This window comes from Pleurodeles waltl, chromosome 11 (genome assembly GCF_031143425.1).
Source record: "Pleurodeles waltl isolate 20211129_DDA chromosome 11, aPleWal1.hap1.20221129, whole genome shotgun sequence".
NCBI lineage: Eukaryota > Metazoa > Chordata > Amphibia > Caudata > Salamandridae > Pleurodeles > Pleurodeles waltl.
The window spans coordinates 904,201,098-904,229,048 of NC_090450.1; the positions used below are offsets into that span (position 1 = coordinate 904,201,098).

General features: G+C 45.3%; 1 protein-coding gene across 1 annotated transcript in view; it reads left to right on the top strand.

Moving 5' to 3' along the window:
- Window positions 1–18,782, top strand: part of BRAP (BRCA1 associated protein) — a 218,404-nt gene extending 199,622 nt beyond the window's left edge. The window contains exons 11-12 of the mRNA XM_069214836.1: window positions 15,927–16,030; window positions 17,347–18,782. Coding sequence (XP_069070937.1) covers window positions 15,927–16,030; window positions 17,347–17,710 — 468 coding nt within the window. The 3' untranslated portion in view covers window positions 17,711–18,782. The remainder of the gene's footprint in view (window positions 1–15,926; window positions 16,031–17,346) is intronic.
- The last annotated feature ends 9,169 nt before the right edge of the window (window positions 18,783–27,951 follow it).

Here is a 27,951-nt window from a genome sequence, read left to right on the forward strand (position 1 = left end):
ACATTGTTGAGAGAAAAATATAGATCTTGTTCTCCATACATATGTCTAAATGGGGTGTGCGTGTCCTATATGGATATGATATTGCCTTTCAGTCTCGTAATCAGGGCATTTAAATCCCTCACATTAAAGAAGATTTTTGTGATTAGTTTCCCCACCTAAAGGCCATATTTTGTTGTGGAAGGAATCGTGGATGTCGGAAAAGAAATATGAGAACTACAAATAGGGCATGAATTTTGATTGCTCTGTGTGCATATGATCTTGTTGTCTGCCTGTGATATCTTTCTCCTGCTTTTCCCCTATGAAAACCCCATGAAGTGGTGAATGATAGGTCTCTATTTCTTACCAGCCCATGATGACAACGCAAGGCACTTCGGTGCTCATTTCAACCTCGGCGGTCTTTGCGAAAGACTGCCGAAGACGCGGGTGACAAATGACCGCCAGTGCTGACAGTCCGAAAACCGCCATATTATGACATTGTGCTGATTTCCACCCTATTTCGGGCAGAAATCTGACACAGGCAGCCTGGCTGACGTCATAATATAGGCAGTTTCCACTGCTGGCCCGCCACACCAACAGGACACTGCCCGCCACATACAGTCCGTAATACGGCGTGGCGGTGTCCTGGACGGCAGTTCGGTGCCAGCGGTGGAAATGCGCCAGGACCCATCCCCTCTGGGACGACCACCTCGCTGAAGCAGGTGAGTTGATCATCCAAAAGGGGTAGGAGGGGGCGTGTTGTATGAATGTGTGTGGAGTCTGCGTGTATGTCTGTGAATGCGGTGGGGGTAGAGGGTGTCAGTTTGAGTGCGTGGGTGAGTGGGGGTGCATGAATGTAGGTGTTTGGTCATGTGGGGGGTGTCTACTGGTGACTGGAATGGAGATTCATGACCGCCAGCATACCGCCATGAAAATGCTGGTGGTTTGCAGAGTCCTAATAGCGATAGCAGTATGACAGCTCCCGCCGGGCCAGAGGTACTCACCTCTGGCCCGGCGTTCCTACCGCCCTGGCGGTACAGGCGTCTTTACTGCTGTCCGGCATAAGACCGCCACCGCGAGTCTGGTGGTCCAAGGACCGCCAGGCTCAAAATGAGGGCCTTAATGTCCTGTTCTGCTCCAGCATCCTCCTTCGTCTCTGATAGGTCTCACACCAGAATCACCTGAAAATCCCTGCCACAATAATAATTCACACATGCAAATGTCATCATCACCATTTGGGGTTTCCTCGTTGGTAGGCTTCTAATGCGCTGAGCAAAGTGGTTTGATAATTGCTCACCTCTCTTCCTTCATGTTTTCTGAGCTTGGTTTGTTCTGATGTCTTTTGGTTACTCGTACTCCTTGGTTTCATTGGGGTTTTGTGGATTATGACTTTGTTTCCTCTGCACACCAGTTCTTTTGGTTCCCTTCATCTCCACTGAGTACCAGAATGTCCTTTGCAGCATCTAATGATGTAATTTGGATTTTCTATTGACCCACATGAAAATTATCTTAACGTGGTGACACCACTTGTATGGAATTTGGCATTATATAACAAGTTATAATGCCAGCCTTTTCTAAAGGGTAACAGTTGACTAATCATGGAAAATGTGTCATTCCTCAGGTTTCAGGTCAGTCCTTCTGGTAGTGCAGTTGGTTAGCCAGCGTTGGTTTGCACTTGTCCATGCAATGCCCCAACAAGGTAGCATTCTAGAATGACCAGTCCTGTTAAGCTAGGGTTATTGCTGTAGGCTTTTGGTGTGCTCTCTGGTTAGCTTGCCTGAGTCAGTGAAAGAGGATAAAATAGTCACCATCATGGCCCCCATATAATTCGGGATTTTTAAAACGCGGCAAATCACCTGTGAAGGTCTCAGGGCACTGAAGTGCCTAGCTGCTTTGTGGTGCACTGTTCATTCACACAGCCATGTCTTGTGGCCTTTTCAGAATTCCCGGAGTGATGCGGTGTTCCTGAGGTGCAGGGGAAGGTCGTTCTAAGCTTTGGCTGCCAGGCGAGAGAAGGATAGTCCTCTGCTTTTGAATTGGCAGATCAGGGTTGGGGGTGGGGGGGTGTGAGAGAAAAAGGGAGGCAGGTCACTGGTCAGTTGGTGGAATGTCTTTCATTTGTTTTATGCTAGTCCTTGGTTGTGCAGAACTTTGTATGCAAGGGTCAGCATCTTGAACTGGCATCTTTTCTGGATCGGGAGCCAGTGTAGCTTCTTGAGGTGTGGAATGATGTGAATTTGTCTGGGGAGGTCAAGGATGAGTCTTGCCGCTGAGGTTTGTATTGTCTGTAGTCTCTTCTGGAGGCGTGCAGTGATTCCTACATAGAGTGTTACCGTAGTCCAGCCTGCTGATGACAAGGGCTTGAGTGACGGTCCTTCTGGTGTCGATTGGGAACCACCTGAAGATCTTACGGAGCATGCATAGGTCTTGGAAGAATTCGGACAAGACCGCGTTTACCTGTTTCTGCATAGATAACTTGCTGTCCAAGATTATGTTGCGGGCGTGGTCTGTCGGTGCGGGGGAAAGGCCGAGTTCAGGAGGTGTTGTTCCCAAGGATGAGGACTTCCGTCTTGTCGGTGTTGAGTTTGAGACAGTTGTCCTTCATCCAGTCGGCAACATTCATCATACATCTGTGGAAGTTGGTTCTGGTGGTGGAAGGGTCTTCTGATGGCAAGAGAATGAGCTGGGTGTTGTCTGCATAGGAGATGATGTTGAGTCTGCGCGATCTGACATTGTTGGCCAGGGGTGTCATGTATGTGTTAAAGACAGTAGGGCTAAGGGACAATTCTTGTATGACGCAGTTAATGACCTCCTTCGGTTCCATGGTGAATGGTGGGAGACAGCTTCTCTGGGTCCTTCCACTGAGGTATGAGGTGATCCATTTGAGGCCATCTCCCTGGATTCCAATTTGGTGTAGCCTGTTGATCAAGATGTGGTGGGAGACTTGTCGAAGGTGGCTGATAGGTCCATGAGCATAAGGGCTGCTGTTTCACCGTGGTCTAGGAAGGCCCTGATGTCGTCAGTGGCTGCGATCACGGCTGTCTCGGTGCTGTGGTTGGCTTGGAATTCAGATTGAGAGGGTTCAAAGAGGTTATAGTGTTCTAAGTGTTTGGTGAGTTTCTGGTTGATTGCCTTTTCGAGAACCTTCGTTTGACAGGGGAGAAGGGAGATGGGTCAGGAGTTCTTCATATCTGCTGGGTCAGTCAATGGTTTCTTCAAAAGTGTCTCACTTCAGTGTGTTTCCAGTCCTCTGGTAAGAAGGCCATGGTGATGGAGGCACTCAGGACTTTCTTAAGCTTGTTGCCAATCGTCTTCTACTGAGGTTGAAGATGTGGTGGGGACATGGGTCTATGACTCCTCCCAAGTGTACGGAGTTCATGATGGAGATTACTGCTTGAGTTGTGAGAGGGTCCCAGCATGTGAGATGTTTGGGGCTTGTGTTCGTGGGTGTGAGTAGGCTGATGCTGTCAGTGGTGGGATGTTGGGGTTTGATGTTCTCTTAAATGGCTGAGATCTTGTCATAGAAAAATTCAGGGTGTCACATAGTTCTTTTGTGGGGGGGGGGATCGGGGTTTGTTCCCGGTGCCTGCGAGGTTGCAAAACTCCTTCACTATGGTGAAGGGCTCCTTACTTTGGTTTGTGCTGGCTTCTGTGCTGTCCGGTAGAGCTATCTTCTTTGTTTATCTCAGGTTGTGGTGATATTGGTTGACTGCTTTTTGAAGGTGACATGGTCTTCTGTCTTTTCGCTAGTAAGCTACTTTCTTTCTAGTTACCAGCAGTTGCATTTGGAGGGTTTCAGCTCCATGGTGAACCCACTGGCTCTTCTGGCCAGTACTTTGGGTTTGGCTGGCTTGGCGGGGGCGATTGTGTCGGTACGTTCCTGTGATTCACTGGGAAACGTTTTGTGGCCTGTTCTGGGTTGGGTGATGTGTCTGGGAGGTGGGAGTTGAGAGCATAGTTCCACTGGTCTTCTGATACCTTTTTCCAGTTTGTGTGTGTGGAGCTGGGGGTGTGATTCTAGTGTTGGTATATCCTAAGATGGTGAAGTGGACGCTGTAGTGTTCGGTCCAGGTGAGCTGTGAGACGTGGTTGTACTTTATTACTGTTCATAAAAATGGGGTCGATTGTGTGTCCTGCGATGTGGGTGGGGTCTGTGACAAATTACTAGATGCTGATGATGCTCATGCTTTCCAGGAGGCCAGTTATGTTGGTGTTGTTGGGTCGCTGACGTAGAAATTAAGGTCTCTTAGGAAGATTTAGTGCTCTGAGTCAGTGGCGATAAGGGCGATGAGGTCAGGGATGGCGTTGCCAAAGTTGGGGTGTGGTCCCGGTGGTCTGTATGTGAGGGTGTCTCTGATGGTACTTTTTCCATCTGTGTGAAGTTGGAAATTGAAATGCTCCATTATCAGGTTTAGGTCGTCTGAGGAGGTTGGGCAGCGGATGGTGTCTTTGTAGATGATTGCAATTCCACCTCGGTTTATGTTGATTTGGTCCCAGTGTGTTATCTTGTAGCCTTCGGGCGAGGCGATAACCATGTCTGGGGCAGGGTTCAGCTAGGTCTCTGTGAGGAAAATTACATCCAGGTTGAGGGATGATATCGTGCCCCAGATCGCCATAGCATGTTTGCCAAGCGATCATGTATTGAGTAGAATACACAGGAGTTGTGCCAGGCAGCAGGCATGATTAGCAAATGAGAAAAGAACAAGAAGACGCAGTGAAAAATGAAGAAAAAGCACTCAGAAAACAAGGGGAAGTAAGAAAACAGTACAAAATGAGGGAAAGGAGAGTAAATGGGAGGAAAGGAAGTCGAAAGCAGTAAAAAAAGAAATATGAGGGAAAAGCAGGAAAAAACACTCAAAAACCGGGGCAAAAGAAAGGAGAAAGCAGTAAAAAAAACGGAAAAGAAGGAGAAAGCACACAGAAAACTGGGGGGAAGAGAAAGAAGTAAAAAATGAGGGACTAGCAAGGGAAGACGGAAAGCCCATAGAAAGAAGAAAAAAAACTTGTAAAAAGTAGGAGAAAGCACTCAGGAAAATGGGGAGGAAGCAGAGCGGTTCAGCAGTACATGAGAGATGAGCAAGGAACTTCACTCCTCTGCTGTGACACTGGGAGACCAATTCACCACCACAGTCTCTTTGTAGTGTTAGTCACAACAGGGTCACCCATCTGTCCCACAAACTCCTCACTTTTCCCTGGCTCTCTGATGGGGTGGAAGTGATGTTGATAGGCTAGTTTGATATTGTTGCCCATCTTTGCTGATATAGTCAATTTGATTCTGGTGTCTACCACTGCCTGCGGTTTCTAATGCCTGCTATTGTCTTACTGGGGGCCTTCCAGAAGGTTGTCACCTAGGGTACCACTCTGCTCCTACACTGGCTCATGTGTCACCTCATTGCTAGCCCGAACCTACCAGTTTGAATATCTCAGACGTCCCTCCCCCCCACCTGACTTCAGAACACTACTGAGCACCTCCACTCCTTGCTACCTCATGGGTGAAGTGTATTTTTCAGAGTGGCTTGTTTTCTGCTGCTTCTTTCCTGCGGGGTTCCTGGGCCTTCCAGGGATAGCACTCTTTAGCACGCTGCTCGAAGGTGCCGCCACTTTGTCCACTGACTAGGTAGACTGTGAGCAGCCATCTTGGAAGCAATGAGGCCTTGGCCTTCTGACCCACACATTGCAGAAAAACTGTATTTTTACAGGGATGCAGTCTGCATGTTCAGGAACCTACTTCCAGTGCCGGCAACCTTTCCTGGAGCCAGAATGGCCTTTGATGGCTTTAAGCCAGATGGGGAGTCCGGAGGGATACGTCTTACTGCTCCAACATCTTGCCTCCTTTCCCCCAGTAGTTTTTAGTTTTAAGTGAAATGTAGAATTGAGTGCTTTAAATACACAATATGGTTTGATGCTGTATTTTGGAGTATGCATTGGATTCTATATACAATTCTACTTTGTATACGCATCATTGTGGGATCCATGCGTTATGTAATTCAGTTTTCTGCATTCATTGTAGGCAAGTGCCTACAACTACTTCATGACAAAGAATATGGAAGGTGACAAGATGTATCAGAATGGAAACATAGCCCTGGGCCAAGCTAATTTGATAGTGTCATCTTATAAACTTTTAATATGTGTGATAAAATAGAGAGTTAAGAGGAACAGAGGGCACACACAATGACTGAGAAGCAGGCGTGCCTTCCTGATGCCTCGCCTGGTCCCAGTTATGCGATGAGTGATGGTGATGGGATCCTCTTGGAACCTTGATTAGTTACTTGGAGGAGGAGAAGAGAGGGCGAAGGGGAGTAGTTGCAGTGCAGGTGGCACCCGACTGTGAGCAGCTAATTACAGGAGCAGGCCTCGTCAGCTGCGGCCTGAACATTCCCTACTGTCTTGAGGCCACAAGATGCTGATCTGATTTCCAGAGGACAGCTGATCTGGCAGTGTCCAGCCACCCGATCGAGAGGGAACAGAGTGCGGCAGCCCTTACATGTGCCCATGGTGCTCTGTGTGATTTCAGGGCCAGTACAGAAGGGAGGAGAGGCTGAACTTCCTGGAACAGTTTGTAGTCATTGCCCTGGCCTAGTGTTGGAAGACTGCTGTGATGATCTGACCTTGTTGAGAAGCACAGGAAGCAACTGCCGGCAGCATGCAGCCAACTGTGCAGGGAAGCCTGTCTTGGGCTTGTGCCAGGAGTGCTGGAACAGTCTTCCTGCATGAAGACTTGTGGGGAGTGCAGTGAAGCCCAGTGCCTGACTGAGAAGTGTTGGAAAGGAAGGTTGGACAAGAGAAGGATCTGCCATTTCAGGGTGGGTACTGTTGAGGTTCCAGGGGGACCCTACCTTAGTCTTTGACTGCACTTTGCTGACGAGATGCCCCCTGAGTGAAGCAACACAGTTGACTGGTAAGGGGGTGTTATTTATTTGCTTTTCCTGTGTGGCCTTCATCATTACCAAATTAATCTAACAACGTGGATGCCATTGACTTAACCGTAGGAGCTGCAGGCACTCTGGGCCTGTGATTTATCTCTCCATCCCTGGCATGTGTAATGCGCCCTGGTGGCTGTACCATGGGGCCAACAGTATTTGCAACAGCTGGTTGTACAGTCACCCCCTTCCCATCACTTAGCAGACTGCATTGGTGTACATGCATGAAGGATGCAGGACTTCACCAGGAGGAACTACCCTGTGCATTGATATTATGACCGGCCTACTGGTGCTTTAAGTAACTTCTGACAAACCATTTAATACCTTAGTGCTGTGAGGCCTATGATTTCTGAACTGCCCAAGTTCCGTTCACCCACTCCTGTCCCCTCAACCCTCACCTGGGACAGATTCTAACATTGGTCAAGGATAAAGGCCACCCCTCCTCACAACAGACTGAAATTTATGAATATGCCAAATTGCAAGGAAGTGTATGCACAGACTGGCTCTGAAGAAGGGTGGGGACAATGAGTGGGGTAGTGTCAGTTACCTCCACAAAGAAGGAAGCCACTTGAGAAACAGATGAATTCTGACTGGATGTGTCTCTCCTTTGCAAGGATCTCTTCAACTTGATTGATCATAACACTGAATTAAAGGGGCTAATATTGGTGGTAGAAGACAAACTCCAGGCCCTGCAGACCACGGTCATGTACATGTTCGATACCATGAAATACCTGGAAGATGCTGTGGAGGATGTAAAGGAAAGGCCTACAAAACAACACAAGAATTGTATGGGTTCCAGAAGAAATCGAGAGATCAAATCCAGAGCAGTCCTGAATTCTCCCTCTCAGAGCTTTTTCATTGAATGAGCTCACAGTGTGACGTTGTAAGGCCATCTTATAGTGCTCTGTGCCATCCCTTAGTGGTACATGGACCAAGATGTGATGCTCCAAGTTGCATGACAACCTGATGTAAGGATCCTTTGCTCCAAAGGCAAATGCTCTTTCCAGATTACTTCTGCATGTTCCAACAATAGATAAGGTCCTCTCGGTAGGTAAAACAAAATGTGTGCATTGCAACTACATCCACTGAAGCTCCGAGTCAGCATTGGAATGAGGTCTCTCTCCAGAGGCCGGGCCACCTTGGGTGTGCTGGCTAGCCTAGGAATACCCGGTCATGTGTTGTTGTAGCACCTGAAGCAGCGCCTCGAGAGAAGAGGGGATAGCAGCTTTGCAGAGACAATATGAAAAATGTGCAGGCTAGCCTCTCCAGCGATATTGGTAATTAGACAGATTCAGATAAGAAAATGAAAATGTAATGCTTTTGGGCTGTTGTTTGGAGTCTCTTCTCCCATCTTTCTCTTTGACCCTTGAGTTTTTGTGGCTGTATGGGGAGGTGGGGTGGGGGAAGGGGATGCGCGCGCGCGCTGGGAGGGTAGGGACTGAGCATTTGTCTTGAACCTGTGTACTGTGGATTAGTTGTTAGTTCCTCAAGGGGTTCATATTTTTATGGGTGGCAGTTACTTCTGGGGATAAACTTTTTTTTGGGGGGGGGGATTTATTAGATTTGTGAAGGTGCTTTTTTGGGCCTGGGAACAGAGATTTGACAGACATGTAATGCATAAACCACCCCTCGGTCAGGTGATTAGGCCTACCCAACGTAAAACAATACTACCAGACCTCCGAACTCAGGTTTGTGGTTGAATGGGGGCACCTCAGAACTAAGAGACATTATTATTTTATGGACCAAACATGTTGCAGGCATCAAAATATGGTAGGCACATAAGCTAGAAAAGAGTGTCTGATCATGGGGACTATGGTCCCTACTTGTACCAAGGGCGACCCTGGTAATCTGGGATGAGTGGTCACAAGAGTGGAGTTGACGACATTCCCTCTTCCCTTCACACCGATACTGGACAATCTGGCTTTTTCTCCAGCTCACAAAATGGAGGAACCTTAACTGTCTGGACGAACTTGGGCTATTTCAGAGTAGTAGACTAGTTTGATGAAGCTGGCATATAAGATCCTTTGAATACATCAAAAAGATGTTTGGGCTTTCAGAGACCCCTTATTACCAAGTCTGATACTGCATAACGAGTGCCAAAATTAGGCTTCTGGTTAGTCTACTGTTGCCTTTGTTTAAAAAGAATGGCTCATTACAAGAGAAGATGACGTGTGTCTATTGAAAAAATACGACTCTGAGGTTCATGGCACCTTGAATGAGAGGTGAAAATAAAAACTATGATATGCTGGTATCCATCACCTGCCAAACTGCAAGCCTGTGATTGACACAAGCCCACCTGCCAAACTGCAAGCCTGTGATTGACACAAGCCCACCTGCCAAACCGCAAGCCTGTGATTGAAACAGGACCAGTACTTATTTGTGGTGGAACACTACTCTATATCCTCTGGCAGTGTCCGGTACAAGGCACCTACAAACAGACATCCTCAACACTGTAAACACAATGTTTGGGACTTCCACCTTCCAACTTTGTGTTTGTACCATTCTGGGCTAGCCCAACTGACAAACCTTTCCCTTACTCTGTAGAAGAGGTAAGATGATGGCAGTGGTGTTATATGTAGCTGGACAGGCCGTAACTACTTTGGGGAAAGACAGAGCACCAGACCGTAAAGAGTGGTAATATAGAGTTCGATGGCATCTGTCGCTGTAGATACACATGGTATGCATGAGCTCGCCATCTGGTGTTGGGTCGGAGTGTTACAAGTTGTTTTTCTTCGAAGAAGTGTTTTCGAGTCACGGGACCGAGTGACTCCTCCTTCTGTGCTCATTGCGCATGGGCGTCGACTCCATCTTCGATTGTTTTCTTTCCGCCATCGGGTTCGGACGTGTTCCTGTCGCTCCGAGTTTCGGAACGGAAAGATAGCTGAAAACGGAAGATTTTCGACGGTATCGTTGCGATCCGGTTAGAGATAGACACATACGACGACGCGTTGAACATCGAAGCGCTTCGGTGCCCTTCGGGGTAGATTTCGGCACCCCGTCGGGGCCTAGTCGGCCCGACCGCGTGGAGAACAACGCCGATGGAACGGACCCCGTTTCGATTCTGCCCCGAATGCCACAACAAATATCCTTATACGGACCTACACTCGGTCTGTAATCTGTGCCTGTCACCCGAGCACAGCGAAGAATCCCTTGAGGCCTGTCGGGCGTTCCGGTCCCGAAAAACTCTGCGCGACCGTCGAGCGAGAAGACTGCAGATGGCGTCCACGCCAAAAGAGCGTCGACAGTTCGAGACAGAAGAGGAACAGGAGGAATCCTTTTCCATCCAGGATTCAGACTCCGACGAGCTAGACTCTACAAGAACTGTGAGTAAGACGTCGAGATCAGACCTTAAAAAAGGAAAGAAGGCCCAGGGGACGCCACTGCCAACCGGCCATGGCTCCACCCAAATTCTCGGTGACCAACAATCGGCGCCGAAAAAGGCCCATTCAGTGTCGAGATCGTCCGACTCCGGTCGAGACACCGGCACGCAGCCTCCTCGGGACCGAGAGAGTGCTAAACAGAAGCATCGACACCGAGAGTTCGGTGTCGACACGGATCGACGCCGAGACAGTGGCGCCGAAGACCATAGAGGCCAAGAATTTTCGGCACAGAAAAAGAGGAAGGTTACCTCGGAGCCGAAAAAACAATCGACAGGGTTTTCGGAGCCGAAAAAAGCCACATCAGACCCTGTTTCTGGCTCCTATACTGAAGAGCATTCTATGTCTTCTCAAATGAAGAAACATAGATTTGAACAAGAACTGCAATCCACTGACGTGGATCACACGCAAAAGCGTATCTTTATTCAGCAGGGGACTGGGAAGATCAGTACCCTTCCACCTGTCAAACGAAAGAGAACGCTTCAGTTTACTTCTCAGCAACAAACAGCACAAAAGGTAATACCTCCTCCCTCACCTCCACCTGTAACTCCGGCTTCGCCAACTTACACCCCGTCACATTCGCCAGCTCACACCGCCATGAGCCACGATGACCAAGATCAGGATGCGTGGGACTTGTACGACGCACCAGTGTCTGATAACAGCCCAGACACATACCCAACTAGGCCATCACCACCGGAAGACAGCACAGCCTACTCACAAGTGGTGGCTAGAGCAGCACTATTCCATAATGTGGAACTCCACTCGGAACAAGTAGAGGATGATTTTTTATTTAACACCCTCTCTTCAACCCACAGCTCCTACCAAAGCCTGCCGATGCTCCCAGGCATGCTACGCCATGCAAAGGACATTTTCAAGGAGCCAGTTAAAAGTAGGGCAGTGACGCCTAGGGTGGACAAAAAGTATAAGGCGCCTCCTACGGACCCTGTATTCATCACCTCTCAGCTGCCACCAGATTCTGTGGTGGTAGGGGCTGCCAGAAAACGGGCAAACTCACACACTTCTGGGGATGCACCTCCCCCAGATAAAGAAAGTAGGAAGTTCGATGCAGCCGGGAAGAGGGTTGCTGTCCAAGCAGCAAACCAGTGGCGCATCGCAAATTCACAAGCGCTGCTAGCGCGATACGACAGAGCCCACTGGGATGAGATGCAGCATCTCATTGAACATCTCCCAAAAGATCTGCAAAAAAGAGCAAAACAGGTTGTTGAGGAGGGTCAAAACATTTCCAACAATCAAATACGCTCCTCCATGGATGCAGCAGACACGGCCGCAAGGACCATTAATACGTCGGTTACCATCCGTAGGCACGCATGGCTCAGAACGTCTGGATTCAAGCCAGAAATTCAGCAGGCAGTGCTTAACATGCCAGTAAACGAAAAACTTCTGTTCGGTCCGGAGGTCGACACAGCCATAGAAAAGCTCAAGAAGGACACTGACACTGCCAAGGCCATGGGCGCACTCTACTCCCCGCAGAGCAGAGGATCTTATAACACCTTCCGCAAAACGCCTTTTAGAGGAGGGTTTCGGGGTCAGGCCACACAAGCTAGCACCTCACAGTCCGCACCGCCCACCTACCAGGGACAGTACAGGGGAGGTTTTCGGGGCCAGTATAGAGGGGGGCAATTCCCTAGGAATAGGGGAAGATTTCAAAGCCCCAAAACCACTACCAACAAGCAGTGACTCACATGTCACACACCCCTCCCACACAACACCAGTGGGGGGGAGGATACGTCAATATTACGAAGCATGGGACAAAATAACTACAGACACATGGGTCCTAGCAATTATCCAGCATGGTTATTGCATAGAATTCCTGCAATTCCCTCCAGACATACCACCAAAATCACAAAATTTATCAAAATACCATTCACAGCTTCTAGAGATAGAAGTTCAAGCACTACTGCAAAAAAATGCAATAGAATTAGTACCAAGCACACAAATAAACACAGGAGTTTATTCACTGTACTTCTTGATACCAAAAAAGGACGAAACACTGAGACCAATTCTAGACCTCAGAGTAGTAAACACATTCATCAAATCAGACCACTTTCACATGGTCACACTACAAGAAGTGTTACCATTGCTCAAAAAACACAACTACATGACAACCCTAGACCTCAAGGACGCATATTTCCATATACCAATACATCAATCACACAGGAAATATCTAAGGTTTGTATTCAAAGGAATACATTACCAATTCAAAGTATTGCCTTTTGGTTTAACAACCGCTCCAAGAGTATTCACAAAATGCCTAGCAGTAGTCGCTGCACACATCAGAAGGCAGCAAATACATGTGTTCCCGTATCTAGACGACTGGCTAATCAAAACCAGTTCGCTCACACAATGCTCAAACCACACAAATCAAGTCATACAAACCCTCTACAAACTAGGGTTCACCGTCAACTTTGCAAAATCAAACATTCTGCCAAGCAAAGTACAGCAATATCTAGGAGCCATAATAGACACGACAAAAGGAGTAGCAACGCCAACTCCACAAAGGATCCACAATTTCAACAGGGTCATTCAACACATGTCTCCAAACCAAACAATACAAGCAAGAACAATACTACAGCTCCTAGGCATGATGTCCTCATGCATAGCCATTGTCCCAAACGCAAGACTGCACATGAGGCCCTTACAACAGTGCCTAGCCTCACAGTGGTCTCAAGCACAGGGTCACCTTCTAGATCTGGTGTTGCTAGACCGCCAAACTTACCTCTCGCTTCTATGGTGGAACAGTATAAATTTAAACATAGGGCGGCCTTTCCAAGACCCAGTGCCAGAGTACGTAATAACAACAGATGCTTCCATGACAGGGTGGGGAGCACATCTCAATCAACACAACATAAGAGGACAATGGAACATACATCAAACAAAACTGCATATAAATCATCTAGAATTATTAGCAGTTTTTCAAGCACTAAAAGCTTTCCAACCAATCATAACCCACAAATACATCCTTGTCAAAACAGACAACATGACAACGATGTATTATCTAAACAAACAAGGAGGAACACATTCAACGCAGTTAAGCTTGTTAGCTCAAAAAATATGGAAGTGGGCAATCCACCATCAGATTGGTCTAATAGCACAGTTTATTCCGGGGATCCAGAATCAGCTGGCAGACAATCTCTCTCGAGATCACCAGCAAGTCCACGAATGGGAAATCCACCCACAGATTCTGAACACCTACTTCACACTCTGGGGAACACCACAAATAGACTTATTTGCAACAAAAGAGAACGCAAAATGCCAAAACTTCGCGTCCAGATACCCACACAAGCAATCCCAAGGCAATGCCCTATGGATGAACTGGTCAGGAATATTTGCTTACGCTTTTCCTCCTCTCCCTCTCCTTCCTTACCTAGTAAACAAATTGAGTCAAAACAAACTCAAACTCATTTTAATAGCACCAACTTGGGCAAGACAACCCTGGTACACAACACTGCTAGATCTGTCTGTAGTACCACACATCAAACTGCCCAACAAACCAGATCTGTTAACGCAACGCAACACAACCAACAGATCAGACACCCGGACCCAGCATCGCTGAATCTAGCAATCTGGCTCCTGAAATCCTAGAATTCGGACACTTACAACTTAGCCAAGAGTGTATGGAAGTCATAAAGCAGGCCAGAAGGCCATCCACTAGACACTGCTACGCAAGTAAGTGGAAAAGATTTGTTTGGTACTGCCATCATAATCAGATACAACCGCTAGATGCAACTCCAAAACATATAGTAAATTACTTGCTCCATTTACAAAAAGCAAAGCTAGCCTTCTCTTCTATTAAAATACACCTTGCAGCAATATCTGCATACCTGCAAACTACCTATTCAACTTCCTTGTATAGGATACCAGTTATCAAAGCACTTATAGAAGGGCTTAAAAGAATTATACCACCAAGAACACCACCTGTTCCTTCATGGAACCTAAACGTGGTTCTAACAAGACTCATGGGTCCACCTTTCGAACCCATGCACTCTTGCGGAATACAATTCCTAACCTGGAAAGTTGCCTTTCTCATCGCCCTTACATCTCTAAGAAGAGTAAGTGAAATTCAAGCGTTCACAACACAAGAGCCTTTTATACAAATACATAAAAATAAGGTCGTCCTACGACCTAATCCAAAATTTTTACCAAAAGTTATTTCACCATTCCATCTAAATCAAACGGTAGAACTACCAGTATTTTTCCCACAGCCAGATTCTGTGGCTGAAAGAGCACTACATACATTAGATGTCAAAAGAGCATTAATGTACTACATTGACAGAACAAAGAACATCAGAAAAACTAAACAGCTATTTATTGCATTCCAAAAACCTCATGCAGGTAACCCAATATCAAAACAAGGTATAGCCAGATGGATAGTTAAATGCATCCAAATCTGCTACCTTAAAGCAAAAAGACAACTGCCCATTACTCCCAGGGCACATTCAACAAGGAAAAAAGGTGCTTCAATGGCCTTTTTAGGAAACATCCCAATGCAGGAAATATGTAAGGCAGCCACTTGGTCTACGCCTCACACATTCACCAAACACTACTGTATAGATGTGCTATCCGCACAACAAGCTACAGTAGGTCAAGCTGTATTAAGAACTCTATTTCAGACAACTTCTACTCCTACAGGCTAAACCACCGCTTATGGGGAACTAACTGCTTACTAGTCTATGCATACCATGTGTATCTACAGCGACAGATGCCATCGAACTGAAAATGTCACTTACCCAGTGTACATCTGTTCGTGGCATCAGTCGCTGAGATTCACATGGACCCACCCACCTCCCCGGAAGCCTGTAGCAGTTCAGAAGTTACCTTCAATTTTGTACATTTGTATATATATTAATTAATCCTTTAATAGGTACATACTTACATTTTTCATTGCGCGGGCACTATTACTATAGTACAACTCCTACCTCACCCTCTGCGGGGAAAACAATCGAAGATGGAGTCGACGCCCATGCGCAATGAGCACAGAAGGAGGAGTCACTCGGTCCCGTGACTCGAAAACACTTCTTCGAAGAAAAACAACTTGTAACACTCCGACCCAACACCAGATGGCGAGCTCATGCATACCATGTGAATCTCAGCGACTGATGCCACGAACAGATGTACACTGGGTAAGTGACATTTTCATTTCTGAACATACTGGGGATGTTAAAGGTTTCACTAGCACTGTAACAGAGAGGCGATGGCTTTGGTGCATTATGGGACCGCAAAAAACTACCCGGAGATTAAGGAATCATCCCAACACTGCAAGTGAGCGTATGTTGAACACTGAAAACCGACAAAAGGCCTTAATGGTAAAAGAGTGCTACAAGAGCATGTATTTTAACAAAATAGAAGGGTGACTACACATCCCTACTGATACACGAATTTGGTTTTACCTGCTGATAACTTTCAGCGGGAGTGCATTGTCCAAAAGACTTAGCCATATGGGAGCACTTTGGTAAACCGTACACAGCTTCCCTCCAAGAAAACAGCTCATGGAGCACAGCAGTAAAATATTTTTACATTCTCTAATAACTTCGTTTAAGCATTCACCTTTACTACGGGCACATAATTTGTTATTACATTTGAAATGTATGACTATTTGAAAAATAATAGGACAATGTAATATTCCTTTTTGTAGATTAACAATATGAAGACTAAGTTTAAGGAAACAATTGAGAAGTGTGACAGTCTGGAACAAAAGCTGAATAACCTGGTGAAAGAAAAGCAAGCTGTGGAAAGAAAGTAGGTACCTGAAGTCTTCTAAATGGTTTGGAAATGAAGATTGTAATGCTGCTGTGAAAAGGGGCTGGGTGACTTGTTTTTGCCCTGGGCTTTTACAATTCATAGCCTGCTCGTAAAACCACATCTCTTGTGATTTTGAGGAATTTTGAAAATGTGAAGAATTAAAGTAGTGAAAATGGTAGAAAGGGGCATGACCAATGCTGTTCTGCATGTCTGATTCCTGTCTGAGATGATCAGGTGGGTAAAAAAACAATGGACTTTATTGCGGCCCAGAGTAAATGCCAGTGGCTGAAATGAATTCAAGCAATCCATTCATCACTATATTGCTGTCCTCCGTGTAATACAAGTAGAGCAGAGACTTTGGCCAAGCTGTAATTATCCTGCATAGTCAGGTAAATAGAAAGGTATTTAAAATGTGATCTTATGCACAGACTGAGGTATAGCAAAAAGGAATACAGAAGTCCCAACACCTGGAAAGAACAAGTGGGTGTCAGCATTATGGCTGTTACAGAAGGGATCTTAACTCCATTAACAGTTAGGTCATCTTGGAAACAATAAAGTGCTAGCAGAATTGGAACACATGAGGAGAAGTACTTTGTGTGCAGCTTCAGTCAGAGAGCAATCAAGGAGGCCCTCAGTAAAAATGGACTGTGTAGTTTCAGCATTCTGCCATTCAATCAGAATCATCATGGTGAATGCTTTAGGATGGCATCGAAATCAGCAGAGTGGAGGAAATTATGATTCCTCTTTTCATTAGCCTGACAGACTAGGACAGCAGCAGGCTCAAGATAAGAGATGGATAAGTGTGGAAATGTGCATGCTGAAAATAGCTACCAAAATACCTCTGGAGGGGACACAGCTAACAATACTTTGTGCTAGGATGAGTATAAGTTTCTTAAGTGATGATCAGGGGCACCAAGTGGGCATATAGGTGGTGCTGCAGGCATATGAATGAGGAGTTTGAGGCTTGGTGGGCAGGGGAATCCATTCCTTATTGTCAAGGCTGGTTGGAGTACATTTTGCTATGTACTCAGAAAATATTTTACCTTGTCTCCCCCTCCCCCCCTTTCTACCAGTCTTCCCATCCTTGCATGTGAAGGTTATAGGCGGATGCTCAGAGATGATTACAAAAATGGGATATGGGCATCCTAAACATTTCAAAAGACGTTTCATATATGCAAGATTTCTTTTATTAAGGAGGAATGACTAAATATGTTTTTCTGAAACCTGTTGTGCTGATTATAATAGTTAAGTCCTAGAAAAACAAAATGTTTTTGAAGAGGTTAAGAATAATTCCTTTTTCTGTTTTTCAAAAGGTGTACCCAGTTGAATTCAAAGATTTCAAAGCTATCCACGGAACTCAAAGAAGAGCAAGAGATGAACAAATGTTTGCGAGCAAATCAAAACGTTTTGCAAAACAAGTTAAAGGAAGAGGAAAACGAGCGGAAGGAAATGAGTGAGCAGAAGGACATGCAAATAACAGAAATGCAGGAGCAGCTGCGTGATGTGATGTTCTACCTGGAAACGCAGCAGAAGATTAACCGGATGCCAGCAGATACGAGGCAGGAAATCCAAGAAGGACAGATCAACATTGAAGTAGCCTCTTCTACTAGCTCGCCACCATCAGGTGGGCCAGGAAAGCTGTCATCTAGAAGGGGTCGAGGCAAAAGAGGCAAATAAGTGTGCAAATTCTTAGCAAAAGGATCCATCCGCTCTCAGTACTCTTACTCACAGAAATGCGTGGCCACCCTGGGCTAGCTGTGTGGAAGAACGCACTGCTTAAACCATTGCCTAAGTAAACCCAGTGAAGTTGCATCAAGCTATTCCTTTTTCAAAGGTGTGAGCCATTCTGATAGATCTTATGTAAAGAAACAGTTCAATATTGCTGCCCAAAAGGCACCAGTTGAACTTTCAAGCTATTTGTAAATTGCGCTATATTGTAGCAGTATGCTACATAAGAGAAACAGGTTACTTATGCCTTAAGGTGTCTCAGGCTTCGCTTTGCACAACTTGTAGCAATCATGTGCCCATTACTTAGGTGTGCTTAAGATCTTCGCTCCTTTTCTTAACACCTTAAAGGTACCTGGAGTGCACTCATTGGCAGGCAAGTAGCACTGCTCGTCATGCTGCAAGGAAATTATTTAATGGAGGCCATTTCTAAATTTTCTCCATCAACATTCTGTAAAGGGTACTACAGTGCATAGTAATTGTCTAAGTAAACTGTATAACCACTTGTACCAGACAATATATGCTTAGCCATATGTAACTGCAGCTTTAGAATACGAGACAACTTCTACAGCAATTGATGGGAATATGGTGAATTTGCTTGCTGCTGTTCCATACTCTTAAAAATCTGATATTGTATTTTTTTCAAATGAGTACATTCTCTCTATTTTCGCAGAGGCAGACTTTTCTCTCCAAAACAGCCAAAGCACTTCCTATGATAGCCTTAAGCAAATGGTTTACATTGACAACTTGCACGTTCTGAGTCGTTGGGCTACAGTTTGTGCTTTAAGAGTGTATGTGATATGGTTTGTCTGGGTTACCGATTGGGTGTGTTTCTTTCGGCGTGTCACCCGATTTGCTGCTGTTTTAGAATAATATAAAGGGAAATTGAGCACTTAAAATCCTTAAGTATATATCTAGTAGTTAAGCTGGAAATTGTCACATTTCATGTAGTAGCTGTCTGTTCATTGACGCTATGTAAATGTTCTTAGTTGTTGGAAAAATACAATTTCTTTAAGAAATGAAATATGAATTTATTCTGGTATCTCTGTACTGGACCAACATAAAAGGACCCCTGTCACACTGTGTAAAATGCTGTCAGAGCTGACCACAAGAACAGTTTGTTTACCTAGTGAAAGTGCAAGTGCCTTTGCGTCGTGGACTTGATAAATGTACCATGAATCCTGTAAATGGGTACTAACTGCTACCAGAAGAGAAAATGGGGATTTGTTTTTTTACAAAAAAAACAAGCATCTTGTCTCCCTAACTGGTATTATCAGCACTCTTTATAGAGCTTGTCATCACACCACACTACTTACCTCACATATAAAATAACATCCGGCATAATAAATAGGAAGATGTATTTGCAGATCATAATTTTCACTCCGTCCATCTCCTGCCTCGTTGAAGTGCAGTGCAATGATGTCCCAGGCAATGAGCAAATGGCAACTGAGCAAGCACCAATTGCATCTATGATTGCCAACCTAATATTCATACCTTTTGTTTTTAAATCCAAAGGTGTTGGAAGAATAGTCTTTTGCCAGGAAACGTGTCATATGAAACATTGCCTGTTTTTATTTGACACTCATTTAGTAGTTATGTTGAACAGAATGTAACCAGCTTGCGATTAGCAGTTTGAATGCTTGAAAATAGACTGAGAGAATCTGTGTAAAGTGGGTTCTTTGCAGGGAGTTCACCCTTCCTTATTTATTTGTAGGAATTTACTAGTGACACAGAGCTCATTAACATGTCTGTACTTTATGCAAACTGTTGTTGGTTTAGCAGCGATATGAATGGCTACACAGGCCCCAGACATGAAACAAGTGGTTTGTGTACTTTCACTGATTTTAAGGCCATGTATTTGATCACTACTTAATTGCATAGCTATAATATTTATATTGCACAACCCTGATAGTGTATCCTTTAAAGATGCAATCTGCACACAGGCAGTATCATGGTCTCAGACAACAGATTGAACAGTGAAGTGATAATGAGAAAGATGAGTTTCTTGATTAAGTTTCTAAAGGAGAGGAATGTGTGGCTTGTCATCTCCTTCCCAATGCATAGGTTACTGCAGAGATCTAGAGGGATTGCACTAACCTACGCCTATTACTTCTATTGGAAGTTGTATACCTTTTTCTAAAATATAAGCTGTGGCAAAACCTGTCAGCTACTTGTACGTAAGGCAGTGGACTCTGAAGGTCCTCCTAGCTGGAACTAAAGCTAAGTTGGGAGGAATATATGTGTCCTCTCATTGGGCTCTTGGCCAGCCAGGTAGTGTGGTGTTAACCTTTTGGTGAGTGGAGAGTATTAATTTGTTAATCGAGTCTGGTGCATAAGATACTAGGATAGACCATTTTGTAGGTGCCGCTGATAAGAATATGGCCATGGTCAATTTATCAAAGTGGCTCTCTGTTTGAGTGATGAAAATACTTTCAGGCACAGGTTGTTATATTCCCAATTTGATTTAAACACACCATAATGTCTGTCTGTGTTTTCTCGTAGTCGCTGTTTAACATTGCACTGTAAGCAAAATGCCACTAGGGTTAGCTCCACATGGCCTTTCAAATGCAGAGGATGGAATAATCCTGTCCAAAATTAGTTGTGTTGACAACTAGTGGGATGTCAGTCTGTCCATAAGAGGTTGCATCAGCTCTCTTAAAAGCATTGCTTATGGATAGTTCTAATTGTGGCTCGTGAACATCATTCCATGGGTAGTGGGCTCACAATACTATCCACGTTTTGAACAGCTTGCTTAAGGGAGTGAATTGTGTATCGATTATGGTAAGGTAATGGGTTTGAAGGTTTTAAATTTTGCTGAATTACTTAATTCCAGTTGTATGTCTGTTAGTCAGAGATTTATTAGAGCAATATTAAAAATGGCTTTTATTTGAAAGGTATTTGGTTAGAATTGCATTTGCCTAGGGATGTTCCTCTCATCCCTAGATATTTTGCCTTTTTTGAGCCCTGACCTTTTGCTGTTTTTTCATGGTTTGCAGCCAGATACCCATGCCTCAGCTAAAGGGTTCTTTTAAAATGGAACTGCAGTTTTCCTTTGGGTAACCTGCTTTTAATTAGAGCCTGGTTGAGTACTTAGATTGACCATTTAACATATTGTGAGTTAGCTGTAGTAATGCAGACCATGTAACTCCACAACTACTTGTAATCTGGAAGGCTGAGTGTTGCCCTTGCCTAGCTTCTCGCTCCCATTTTTGGTCATATATGTAGTGCAGAGCACCCCTTACGGCTACTTGTGTTGTCAGCATTTGTATAACTGATTTATTCTTTATGAACATGGTTTGTTGCTTTTGATATTTATTTAGACTATCCATTACATGCAAAACAGTATATGAAATGTATATAAAACCTTGTATATAAAAATATCAACACTGTGGGATAAAATACAGCCATAATCAGTCAGATATTAACATTGTATTGATGGCAAAATGTGGGAAAGCATACAGGAGACATGCATAAAAAATAAAAGAGAGAAATAACTTAGAATAATTATTAAAGCTGCCCCAAATATCATCAGAAACAATGTCCGGATTTTGGCATGAAACCATATTTCATATCTGGAAAATAGACTGTTTTCTATAATCCTATCATCCTTAGTTTGGGTCTTGCCACTTTCAGAAAATCAGTTCAGTGGCCATTGTTAAAAATGTAAAAAAAAACACTTTCTATTTTCCAGAGCCAAATCATCCACACCATTTGGGATAATTGTAATAAATCTAATGAAGGAAGCATATCATGGATTTTCCTGTCTGTATCTAACCTCAGAAATATACCCTACTAAAACACAGAAACCTTTGCACACTTGCAAAATATATGACCTAGGATCCATTCAAGAGGCTTTTAGGCCTAACATCAATCTGAAACAAATAACTTAAGCTTCTCCATGCACGACTGGCCCTTGTCAAATGTTGAATAATGAGCAAATTAAGAGGCAGGTTGTCTACATCCTTACATATAGGTGGATGCCCATGATAAATCAGAAATCGCAATAGAGTGGAATTAGTTAAATCTGGAATCTCGAATTTTATTGTTAAAGAAAGTTGCATCATATCAGCATTAATCAAGAAACTGGTTCAGTTTCAGAAGTTGGAAAGCCGCAGGTTATTACGAGCTGCCATTTGATCACACAGAAATGTGATTATACCTACTAAAAGTGCTTTAACTAAATTGTAATGTCTGTATACCATCTATCACAATGTAAAGGTGAATTTAAGAAATCAATGAAACATTATCTGAAAAAGTCCAGGAGAAAATTTGACTTTTCAGTAACAAGTTTTAATACAGGATTATTCCATAATGAAGGACATTCATACATTTTAAGTTGTTATTGTCTTTCAGTAAATGGTTGTTTAATGAACACAATGATCGATTTACTCTTTTAAAGTAAATGTGTATACTGAAGCTTGCTCTTTTATACACTGTTTGGCTTGTGTTTTCATCCCTTGATGCCAATTTCTTTACAAGATATTGATAAACAGCAAAAAGAACAAGCACAAATGTACTTGTGCATCAGAATGTCACTAGGAAATCTGGGTGTGCCCCTACCTGGCTTCTGTTGGCAGGTTCACCCCCTGTGCCATTCATGCCCTTTAAATCCATTGATGGATCCGGAGCAGTGTCTATCGAGCCATCTCCACCTTCCCCGGCACCCGCTCCAGTGCTGATGTTCCGAGCGCCATCCCCGTTGTCAACCTCAATTCTGACAAGGAGACAAATAGGCGTTGTCCAATGCCAGCTCCTGCGCCAAGTGGGGGCAGACCCCCTCATGTCGGAACCAGTGCCTTATTCTTTTGATAAGCCTGGATTGGGTGATGATTGGGAGGAGTCTGTGGACCCTTATGAATATCCATTAGAAGATCCCACGGACAGCTGGTATGAGCATCTGGCGGATTCCAGTGGACTGAATACCTCCTGAGACACTGACCTGATTTCTCCCCTTACCATGGCCTAATTCGCAGTGGTGGTGTGCAGGGGGACTAACGTTCTAGACCTTATGCTACCCTCAGTGGCAGTCAAGACAAATGTCTTGACAGAGGTGCTTCAACCAGGCATTGATCCCCCACCAAACCATTACTCCTATTCAATCAAGCCCTTACTGATGACCTACTCGGGCCGGGTCCAAGCCCTGCACAGGGGCTCCTGTGCATAGTGCAGTTGCCAACAGCCATTGTCCTGCCCCAAAAGATCCCAGTTTCCTCACCCAGCACCCCACCCCGTAGAGCTTAACAGTCCAGGCCTCCCCCTCCAAAGTTAGCCCCCACACATTCCTTACCATTCCACCGGATAAGGAATCCAAAAGGCTGGTTACCTTTGGGAAGATGACATTGTCTTCCACCAGCTTGGCACTGTGGTCAGTGAACACTGTGTGCCTCTTCGCCTGATGCTCCCATATCATTATGGACTCATTTGCACAAGAGCTGGCCATGGCCTCCAAGGAGTCCCGGGCCATACTCTCTCATGCATTTGTTGATGGGAGGGATGCAGTCAAGTTCACAATACGATGTGAGCTGGACATGACTGACTTGCTTGGCAGAGAGATTTCATCTTTGGTGGTCCTTAGATTCCACGCCTGGTCATGGACATGCTCTTTGATGGCTGTCAGTTGTTTGGAAAAAAGGCAGACTCAGCTCTCGAGTGTTTTAAGGACAGCAGAGTAATGGCCATGTCCTTGGGCCTTTTCATGGCCCCTCACGAACCCCAGTCCACCTCTGCCTTTCATGACCAGAGGAGGGGCTTCCAAATGCATCTTTACATAGCCAGCCAGCCCGGCCAGCAAACAATCTTTTTATGGCGGTTCCAACAGTCTATGTGGAACAGGCAGCACACTATCGCCGGCAGCCACAGCCCACAAACTTCTTTAGTATGCCATCTGACCATCATGGGCTTCGAATGGGGAACAGGATAAGTTATCACCTGCACCACTGAAGGTCAGTAACATCAGAACATTGGGTTTTGTAGGTTTTCCAAAGGGGCTTCTCCCTGCCCTTTGTGACCACCCCCTCCTTATTCGACCTACTTAAAACAAGCTGAAAGGGGACCACCTCTCCCCTTGCTCCATCGGGAGGTGCTTTGCCAAGGAGCTATGGAGGAGGTGCTGGCATCAGAATTAGGTTGTGGTTGCTACTCTTGCTACTTCCTGGTGCCCAAGAAGGATGGAAGCCTTCATCCTATTCTAGAACTGGACCTTCTCAATCACTTCCTGAAAAAAAGAAGAAATTCAAAATGGTCATGGAAGTCCTGTCTGTCCTGGACCCAGGAGAATGGATGGTATCCCTGGACTTTCAGAACACTTATTTTCATATCCCCGTCTTGCCTGCCCAAAGGCATTACCTGCAGTTCATGGTTTGACGAGAGCACTTCCAGTTTGCTGTGCTCCCAATTGCCTTAATAGCACCCTTCAAGTGTTCACTAACGTGATTGTGGTGGTCGCAGCTCATCTAGGCGGGTCAGGAATTCCAGTCTTTCCCTACCTTGACGATTAGATGTTGAAGCCAGGCTCACCCCAACAGTCGTCTCCCACCTTCAGACTATGGCAAACCTCCTGCACTCACTATCAATGTGCGGAAATCACTCCAGACTCTCTCAGGTGCTCCCTTTAAGAGGAGCTTTTGTGGGCACACTGGCGTTTTGGGCCTATCCTCCCAAACAGCAAGTCCAGGATATTCAGGCCATGATACCGATTTTTTGGCCTCTATCCTGGATTTCAGTGAGACAAACCCTGAGGCTATTGGGCCTCATGCCCTCCTACATCCTTCTTGTGACACATGCCAAATGACATGTGGACCCTGCAGTAGGACCAGAAGTTCCAGTGGGCACAGCATCAGGGAAAGCTCGCTGACTTGGTCCAGATCATGAGGGAACTGCAAAACAACCTGCAGTGGTGGCTAACAAACCGCGATTGGGTAGCGTCAGACCCCTTTCCCAACCAGAGCTGTAGTGACGGATGCATCACTTCTGGGCTGGGGCAGCCATCTGGGAGAGGTTGCGATCAGAGAACTCCGATTTCTGCTGGAATCCGGACTCATCATCAACCTTTTGGACCTCTAGGCGATCCAGCTGCATTCAAGGCCTTTCTTCCTTCAGTCAGGAGAAGGCTGATACAGATGTTCACGGACATTACCAGCTCCATATGGTATTGTGACAAACAGGCTGGGGTGGGGTCGTGGACCCTTTCCCAAGAGGCACTGGCTGGAACATCACGACATATCGCTGGTGGTTCAACGCATGGCTGGTTCTTTGAGTGCCAGGGCTGACAAACAGTCTCTAATGCTTAATGGATCACGATTGGCATCTCCATCAAAAAGTGGCAGGAGGTCTCTCGAACACTGGGGAGAGCCTTAGTTGGATCTGTTTGCCTCTGCTGAGAATGCTGACTGCCAGTAGTTTTCCATGCAGGAGTTTCCAAGGCGAGACGAGACTCAGAGAATTTTTTTGTCTCCAATGGAGCTTGAGCCTCCTGTATGCCTTTCCGCCAATACCACTTCTTGCCTGATTTCTCAATAAGATCAGGAACAACCAGGCCCAAATCATTCTTGTTGCTTTGGTTTAGGCATGGGAAGTCTGGTAGGCCGAGCATGAGCATGGATCCTCTGATCAGGTTGCCTCTTCAGGAGGATCTTCTGTCAACCCAAATCTGAAAGTGCTCTGCCTTCATGCATGGAGATTGAGCGGCAAAAGTTGACAGCTTTCAACCTTACACCTGAAGTCAGAAATGTTATCTTAGCAGCCAGACGTCCCTCCACCAAGATGGTACACGCCAGCCGTTTAAGCAAACTCATGGCAAGTTGTTCAGATAAACAGGTTGACCATCTATCTGCACCCCTTTCCCAGGTTCTTCTGATTATTCTTACCCTAGCTCAGCAGGACTCTGCTTTGGGCATACTGAAAGGTTGTTTTGTTTCCATTTTAACATTTTTGTGATTTTCCAGATTAGCCGTCCCTTTTTAAATAGGTCTTCAACAAGTTTCCACCAGCTCCTTTAATTATGCCACAGTGGGACCTCAACTTAGTTTTCACATTTTTGAAGTATGCTCCCTTCAAGCCACTACACAACTGCCCTCTCAGGCTCCTTACCATAACACCTTCCTAGTAGTGATAACATACGCTGGAGGGTCAGTGAGTTACAGGCACTGCCATCACAGCCTCTGTCCATGAACATCTACCCAGACAAACTGGTTCTTCACACTAGAGCATCCTTCCTACTGAAGGTGGTAACACCCTTTCATGTAGGCCAGTCCATCACTTTGCCTAACTTTTAGTCTCTCCCCCACCCCTTTAAAGGAGAGGAGAGACTCTCTTGGCTGGACCCAAAAACACAGTTGTAATTTTACCTTGACCACACAAAAGAGTTTCGGGTGGAGAATCAATTTTTTGTGGAGTATGTCTGAACCAAATAAGGAAAAGTGGTGCAGAAACGTACCATCTCAAGATGGATAGTGCTCTGCATCAAAACCTTGTGAAGGTTTGCAAGCTCATTCTACTAGAGCAAGGCTGCAGCCACTGCATTAGCTTGCAGAGTACCTGTCCTGGATATCTATAAGACAGTAATGTGAGCTTCCTTGCACTTATCTACGAAGCACTACTCCCTGGACAGGTACAGCATGGTGGCCCGTTCAGTCCTATAGGACATTTTGTCCTAATCCTTGTCACACCACCACCTCTGGGGAGGTATTGCTTGGGTATTTATTCTAAGGTAAGGGATCTGCGTCTATAAACTTCTATTAGATGAACAAGCTACTTACCTTCAGTAATGCCTTATCTGGCAGAGACTGTTATTTAGCTGCAGATTCCTTACCTACCCACCCATCCTTACCACTCTGCGAACGGATTTCCCTTGTAAGGGCCCAGTTTCTAACACAATAGTGGTCAGTGGTCTTCTTGGCTCGGCTTTTCTGGTTTGGAAAGTCGCAAAAAAAAAAAAACTGAAGTCACGCGCTGGGGTTGTGCCTATATGGGCACCACATGTCACTTCCGATGTGGATAACACCAACAATACCAATCAGTACCGAACAGTGTCACCTACTGGCACACAGAGGTACTGCTCAAAACCTTTTGGATCCAGTCTGACACCTGGGAAATATTCAAATGTAAGGAATCAGCAACCAGATGGGATCTCTACCAGATAATGCGACTGAAGGTTCTGTAATTTGTTTTTTTTTGCTATCTTCACATTGGAATGTGAAAAAGCATTTGACAAAGTGGACTTGGACTTTCTTGTTTGGGCGTTGGATTTAATGGCTTGGGACCAAACATGAGAACCTGAATAGAGGCTGATTACAAACCACCCACTGCCAGAGTAATAATGGGATAAGGTCAGAAACCTGGCAATTACCCAAGGGGATGATTAGTCCACTCCTATTTGCCCTTGTAGTGGATCCCCTAGGGGTGAAGATAAGAAAATAAACCATATTATAAGGAATGCCTTATGAAGGGATACAATTTGGTGCCTTGTCCTACCCTCTGCTAACTTTTGACTCCTGCCTCGGAAGCCCCTGTGCATGGACGCCATCTTCAGATTCCTTTTTATGCCATTGGGTCTGGAAGCATTAGACGAGATTAAGACCACCTAATTCAACTGGGAACAGATGCATAAAAAGCACAAGGAGAAATGCAGACAGGCATTGCATAGAAAACAAGAACCCTCAAAGACTGTCTCGACGCAGTTGGTCAACGACAGAGCAGGAAAAGACAAAGCCAGCAGCCAAATCACTAGCACCAAAGAAAAGGCCATTGAATGGGCTTATCAGTGAAGAGAGAGTGTTTGGGGTCAAGTTGAAAAAGAGACGTCTCGAGCTAGAGATGGCAGCTATCTCCAAAAAAAGAAGTATTTTGACGCCTCCCTTCTGGGATCTCAAATTCATTTCAAAACCTTCAACAAAAAAGAGCAATGAAGAAGTGGCGATATCACCCTCGAACTACCAGTGATGGAGCACCGAGAGGCAGAAGACCACAAAATGTTCTATGACAAATAAGTCCCTGAGGCTCAGTGGCTATTCCTAGAAGTCGAGGACCAGGAAGATCAGTGTCCGGATCTCCACGTCAACACACATTCGTTGACGCCTACATTGCCATGTATAACACGTAGCTCAAGAGAGCAACAGATAAATATAGGTACGAGCTAGAGGAGGCAAAGACACAAACATTCTTCCTACACGACCACTCTTCCCCATGCACAGCAA